Source organism: Panulirus ornatus, chromosome 59 (genome assembly GCF_036320965.1).
Source record: "Panulirus ornatus isolate Po-2019 chromosome 59, ASM3632096v1, whole genome shotgun sequence".
In the NCBI taxonomy this organism is placed as follows: Eukaryota; Metazoa; Arthropoda; class Malacostraca; order Decapoda; family Palinuridae; genus Panulirus; species Panulirus ornatus.
Genome location: NC_092282.1, coordinates 13,457,684 through 13,464,684, shown reverse-complemented (window position 1 = coordinate 13,464,684; position 7,001 = coordinate 13,457,684). Strand labels below are relative to the sequence as shown.

Sequence of the window (7,001 nt, the reverse complement as noted above, 5' to 3'; positions counted from 1 at the left end):
ATGATTTGCCCCGCCGCTACTGCTAGCGTCTGGTCTCATGAATATCAGAGTAAATAATCTTTTTTTTTTTTTCACACGACATCATTCTACCTACTTCCTTGCCATTCATTATTCAGCAATAGTCCTCACTACCGGACCAGGCCAATGCTACCACTCATATTTACCCCTGGCGACAAGGCGACCTTTTTTTTTTTTTTTAATCGTTAATTAGGTTCCTGGTGAGGGAGGGAGAGAGAGAGAGAGAAAGGTCGGTGGAATTGGGTTAAGAATAGTCGGGCAAAAGAACAGAATAGGAGAATTCTATTAAGTACGATGCCAGTGTGCATGTTTGAAATGTGTGGATGACGAGCTGGAGACGACGTATATATATATCCTGCCTGTATCTGTATATATCCTGCCTGTATCTGTATATATCCTGCCTGTATCTGTATATATTCTTTAAGAGACTGGAGGTTGAGTGTGCGCAATGATACATGGCTTCATTCCCCCTCCAACATCTCGAGAAGCTTCCTCCATCCAACACTCCCCACCCCCCAAACGCCTCCTCCAGGTCCTCAGTCTTCGACCCTCCCGAGTTCCACATACGCCACACCACCACCACCACCACCACCACTACGCGCTATACCATTGTCATTCTGGACCCGTACATTGCTGCGCCAAGTGTCCACCGCGCCACAACTGTGGGCAAGAAAGACTACGGCGCTGTACCACAGCCATAGGTAAGATGTAAACCTTCACTACTTTCACCAACTGAGTGAGACACTTGTTTCCTTAGTGTAGACTAAAGAAATACTTTTCTTTCTTTTGGGTTTTGCCTCCTTCGCTTGTGCCTAGACGTGAGAAACTCAATGAAGTTCTAATATCTCTAACGATATCTGAGGGATTAATGCCATATATTATGAGGATAACGTATTATAAGGCTGGTAAATACATTACGGATAATTTGCTTATTCATTCATTTTAGAATCAGGAGTGTAGAAGAAATATTCTCTCGAAATCTATCAGTGCTTGTGTGGTACGAATGTTGAAGAACGAGGTTAGCTTACAAAACAGAAAGTATACGTAGGTAATCCTTTTATTGGTCAGTTTACTTATGCACTTACCCAGTTATTCAGTTGCTTATCACTTTACCTAACTCTCCGTAGTTTAGAACACAAGAAAAAATGCAAAGAGTAGGTCATGGGACAAAACAAACAAAAAACAAACAAACAAAGACGCCGAACCTGAATAAATCTGTTTTTAGTCATATGTATCAATACGTCTGTACTAGAACTGAGCACAGCTTGAGTTTCCAGTAAACCGAATATGATCATGACTATTTCAGACAACGGTTTACGTTCATACGTATGTAATGGAGGAGGTGTACCACAGATTGGCTTGCCTGGTTTGAATTCTAATGGACAGCTGATTGTGGCTGGAATTCTGAAGTTTGATCTAGGTCGTCCGGTGATTAAAATGAAACCTCCTTGACCACAACAGTACGACTCCCGACTACGATATTACGACCCTCGATCACGACGGAACGACCTTTTGGGTATGATGGTATAAACATGGACCGAACGCCTCATAAGTTTAGGTCAGATGGCCATGCCAGCATACCCAAAGATCGCACCGTTGAGCTCATTCACTGATGAGCTGGAGGGATGCTTGAGAACACATGTGCACGAGAGGTGCCACATGGGATGTGGTACACTCGTGGTGCTTCTTCCTTTAGCAGACAATTCTGGGAAGGTTACTGAAGGAGCGAGGGATACCAGCAGCCGCTCCGAGATTTAATGATAAAAACTACAGACAGAATTTAATGAATGAGGATCAACAGCTTTTCAGTTAGAGAGAGAGAGGAGGACTTATAATTTGATTGATTTTGAATGTGTATATAAAGAATCTAAGGCATTATTTAGGTGAGAAGTTGTGATGTTTACAAGGTAGGCGTGGAATGTCGAAGACACGGGATCAAAGATCCAACGAGACCGAATATCGTCGATTTGCAGATGAGAAGCTCAGGAGAATGAATCTTGTGATTCGAAAATTTCAGTTCAGTCTGTCACCAAAGACTGAATGGTTTTACTATTTATTCATTTATCATGTGATATATTCTCTTATTATTATTACACTTGATCGCCTTATTATCATCATTGTAAAATTATTAGTATCATCATTATCATTATTATTGTCCTTGCCACTATCATCATTATCATAGTAATAATTATTACCGCCATTATCATTATCATGGTTGCTATCGTTTTTTCTGTTCAGCCAGGGATCAATGTTGCCTGAGCCACGAGTTAATGTTGAGCATTGGCACGCATGGCAGCGACGTGTCGTGGTGATTAATACAGTATGGTAGAGCCAGACCCTTCCCTCGCTTCCCTAGTGGTAGAAGCACCTTTAGACACCCCCTAACCTCACAACCACTTGTTTGTGAACCATTTGTCTTTAATTTCGACCCACTGTCTCAAAGTCTCGTCTTCTTGCTGTTCCTTTACTTGGCATTAGAGGACCTTCACTTTAAGCCAGTGTCTCTTGTCTCGATTCCCCGTTCAGTTAACTTCGATCCGTTGTCTCGTGAAGTCGTCATACACAGTTCCATCGTTTTCCTCCTGCCGGTGTTATCATCCTGGTGACGGTGGTTTACAGCACACAGTCAGGTCTCTTTGGCCTTTGTGTAAAGCAGGTATGTCGTACGTATGTCATAGTCAACTTCCTTTCACGTGAAGAAATCACAACTGTTTCTAGACATGAGCATTATAGAACGTGTGAGGAATATTAGACCCGAGCATTATCTCGCCATTAGTATTCTGTTATCATGAAAGCACAGGTGTGGTAAGGAGGCAGCTGAGAATATCCTTCCCTCCTGCAGGTACAAGGAGGATGAGGGTGCCCTGGCTGCTGTGGCTGGTGTGCCTGCAGACGGCCCGGTCCATCCGCCCGCTGGGACAAATGAGGTTTATCATAACCCAAGGCAAGACCTTCCCCTCCGCCGAGGCTTCGCTGGTCATCACTTTACCCAATGACTGTAAGTCTTTCCTGATGCCGGTGATGAGAGTCTGTTGCTTTTGGGATGAAGACCAGGCCAGTGCTGTGGGCTTAATGATTAAGTTTGATGTTGTACTAAGGGAGGACCTCATAAGCAGCAATGGGCTCGGTAGCTAACGCAAGCACATAGCATGCGTAGAAAATTAGATGTTTGTTTTTTTCAGAAGAGACAGATGACGATAGTGGAAATGTCATGATACAAAGGAGGGGGGGAAAAAAACTACAAATTTACGGTGGTTCATAGATATGGGGCGTGTAAAGATTCTGTCGATTCACACAGGCAAGTGTAAAATGAGGTGCCTGGTGAGTGTCGACTGCGTCGCTTGGTCATCCTTGCCTTCGAGTAACGATACGGTGGAGTGTCGTCTGACTGAGCTTGGACCACAGGAAGGGACGCTCATTGACCAAAATGATGCTGTCTACGGATTCAAACCTTGTAAGTCTGTATCTGCCACGTAAGTAATACTGTACCACCACCGCTCGTAAGTTTGGGAATACTAGGTGTAGTAAATTCATAACGGTGGTGTAAGTTGAGAAAGAACCGAAAGTGTAAAGTGAGTAAGAATACAACTACGGGAAGGGAATGAATATGAACGACTGTATATAGCTAAAGTTAAGACGACAAGGTATCTAAGTCTTTGGCTTAGAAGCTTAGCACTATAAGGACGTAAGTTGAGTAACTCGTACAACTTTGAACGCCAAACTAGCCGAGACTCTCCCGAGATACATGACGTGAACAACACGGTGAAAACGTCGCTCTGGACTTCCTCTCCATATACAGCTCCCAAATCGTCAACTGAAGGGGAGAGCTTCCTCGCCCAAATTCGGGGGACGCACTGTTCCAATTCCTTTCTTTTCTTTTCCCCCCCCAGCAAGGCTCAAGAGTCGCATCACAGTGTTTGAGGGGGAAGACGGCCTCATCTACTTTATCCCTCTGGAGGATCTGAGGTATGAGGGCGCCAAGAAGTACTGTGCGAGCATACCAGGCTTCCGGCTGGCTATCTTCAAGACGAAGCAACAGTTCCAGATTGGCGTAGACGTGGGACAGAATGGCGGCCGAGGTAAGGCACTGTGTATAGTAGCATAAAACTGTACCTGAGGTGAATCTTGTACGAAAAGTGCCATAAAAAACGGTACCTGAGGTGGATCAGTTTGTAAGGTACCATGAAAACGGTGCCTAAGGTGAGTGAGTGAGTCTATATAATGCAATGACACGGTATCTAAGGTGAGTCAGTCTATAGGATGCAATGGCACGGTACCTAAGGTGAGTCAGTCCATAGAATGTAATGGCACGGTACGTAAGGTGAGTCAGTATGCAAGGTACAATAAAAAAACTTTACCTGAGGTGAGTCAGTGTATATATATCATGCCATAAAACGGTACCTGAGGTGAGTCAGTGCGTAAAGCACCACATGAATAGCACCTGAGGTGAGTCAGTGGGTAACATGCCATACAAATGCTACCCAAGGTGAGTAAGTAGATGAAATGATTCAGTATCTAAATTTCCATAAGAACAAGTAGCTGAGGTGAGTCAGTATGGTACCTCAGAAGAAGAGGTACCTACGTAGTGTCATGTGTGTGGTGATGTATTATGGTAGTCTGAAACCCACAATGTACAGGGGCTTCACGTCTGGTCTCATCATCCCCGAAGGAGGAGGCAGGTATTTTGTTCCAAGAGAGAGAGAGAGAGAGAGAGAGAGAGAGAGAGAGAGAGAGAGAGAGAGAGAGAGAGAGAGAGAGAGAGAGAAGCCGCTGCAACGTGAGAAGAACATGTTGAAGGAATATAATACGAGATATTATGTTTAAAAAAGCTGTGTGGGGCCTGGATGTGGAAAGGGAGCTGTGGTTTCGGGCATTATTGCATGACAGCTAGAGACTGAGTGTGAACGAATGAGGCCTTTGTTTGTCTTTTCCTAGCGCTACCTCGCACACATGAGGGGGGAGGGGGATGGTATTCCATGTGTGGCGAGGTGGCGATGGAAATGAATAAAGGCAGACAGTCTGAATTGTGTGCATGGGTATATATGTATGTGTCTGTGTGTGTATTTACATGTGTACATTGAGATGTATAGGTATGTATATTTGCGTGTGTGGACGTGTGTGTATATACAGGTGTATGGGGGTGGGTTGGGCCATTTCTTTCGTCTGTTTCCTTGCGCTACCTCGCAAACGCGGGAGACAGCGACAAAGCAAAATAATATATATATATATATATATATATATATATATATATATATATATATATATATATATATATATATATATATATATATATATATATATATATCTATTGCCATGATACTTCATGAATTTTGTCCGCCTCTTTAGGACGACCCTCGAGCACGACAATACGACCCTTGAGTATGGTGGCATGACCTCAAGGTTGATCCTTGAGGCTTATCTCTAAAGCCAGATCATCCTAAGCGAGACTGAGGGCCTTAATTGCCAAGACTGGTGGCAATAACAACTTCTGTTACATTAACGTACAGGGTCAAGGTAATCAAGTACGAATTTTCAGCTTGGTAAGCCTTTTCTTAGGAATGTCTCACAGACCAACTGGATAGTGCTAGAGTTTCTATAGAGTATTGTGAGTCGGTTGTACGTTTAGTGGATGTACGTTAAGGTCGCCAGGGGGTTTGACGATTTACGTGTGAAGATATGTGCGAAGGGCAGTCCTCCTCCTCCTCCTCCTCCCCTTCCCCTTTTGGTACAGACGATCACTGTAGATGACCGTCAGCAGCAGTATATGCAATATGACCTTACAGCCATTTAGTTAAGAAATGAAATTTTGCCCAGTTAGACGATAGCAAGACCTCGGCAAAGCTGGTGAAAGACAGAAGGTACTCTGGAGCACACTATCAACTCAGTAAGTGATGGATAGGTGGTTCTGTCAGTCACTGAATGGAAGAGAAACGTTCATTACTCACGTAGGGAAACTTGATTACCCATTGGTACATTGTAGCTTAAGCCGGTAGACAGTCACTCCAAGTTTCTCGTCATGACACTGATTTCGCCTTCGAGCAGAGGAGATTGTGAGTGCAACCCATATCTATGTCAGAGAACCAGTCGACCAGTTCACTCGCCACAAACCAGACCAGGTCTAGGATTGGTAGAGGATTTCTGCGTATGGTCGACAACACCGAATGCGACGGAGCCAAAACGCTGCTTTCAGACCAAGGGTAATTGGTTTATAACCACACAAGCACCAGACTATATGATTCCGATCTAACACACTCTAGGAAGGCATGATCATGGAACTGAATACTTGACTTTTTTTCTTTAATGTCTCTCTGTTCATTTCTCAGTTCAACTGTTCAACTGTTGCTCTCCACTTGTCAACTCCAGGAGCCTTCGTCGACCTCCGGAGGACAAAGACGGGGGAGGTAGTATGGGGTGATGGCACAATCCTTCCCACGAGCCACTATCCCTTCGTGGCTCAGATCAGCAAAGTACACTTCACAAAGTTCCAGATCTGGACAGAAAGCCTTGACATCATTGTGAATGAGAGTCTCCAACGGAAGCTCCTCTGTCAGGGTAACGATGGCTACAACTGGTGGTAAACTTAGGCTCTTCGTTACCCAGGGTAACGATGGCTACAACTGGTGGTAAACTTAGGCTCTTCGTTACCCAGGGTAACGATGGCTACAACTGGTGGTAAACTTAGGCTCTTCGTTACCCAGGGTAACGATGGCTACAACTTGTGGTAAACTTAGGCTCTTTGTTACCCAGGGTAACGATGGCTACAACTGGTGGTAAACTTAGGCTCTTCGTTACCTAGGGTAACGATGGCTACAACTGGTGGTAAACTTAGGCTCTTCGTTACCCAGGGTAACGATGGCTACAACTGGTGGTAAACTTAGGCTCTTTGTTACCCAGGGTAACGATGGCTACAACTTGTGGTAAACTTAGGCTCTTCGTTACCTAGGGTAACGATGGCTACAACTGGTGGTAAACTTAGGCTCTTT

General features: G+C 44.3%; 1 protein-coding gene across 1 annotated transcript; it reads left to right on the top strand.

Moving 5' to 3' along the window:
• Positions 1 to 600: 600 nt before the first annotated feature.
• LOC139767127 (uncharacterized) lies at positions 601 to 6,744 on the top strand. The gene is made up of 5 exons (XM_071696137.1): positions 601 to 719; positions 2,861 to 3,016; positions 3,317 to 3,472; positions 3,909 to 4,097; positions 6,382 to 6,744. Exons 2-5 carry the CDS (start codon positions 2,872 to 2,874, stop codon positions 6,594 to 6,596), a joined length of 705 nt encoding a protein of 234 aa, XP_071552238.1. The 5' UTR covers positions 601 to 719; positions 2,861 to 2,871; the 3' UTR covers positions 6,597 to 6,744.
• The last annotated feature ends 257 nt before the right edge of the window (positions 6,745 to 7,001 follow it).

Excerpts from the sequence above, each read along its gene's own strand:
- LOC139767127 (XM_071696137.1), top strand. The coding sequence starts at position 2,872 with ATGAGGGTGCCCTGGCTGCTGTGGCTGGTGTGCCTGCAGACGGCCCGG. Across the intron at positions 3,017-3,316 it reads CATCACTTTACCCAATGACT|GCAAGTGTAAAATGAGGTGC; the intron begins GTAAGTCTTTCC and ends CGATTCACACAG. Across the intron at positions 3,473-3,908 it reads TGTCTACGGATTCAAACCTT|CAAGGCTCAAGAGTCGCATC; the intron begins GTAAGTCTGTAT and ends TTCCCCCCCCAG.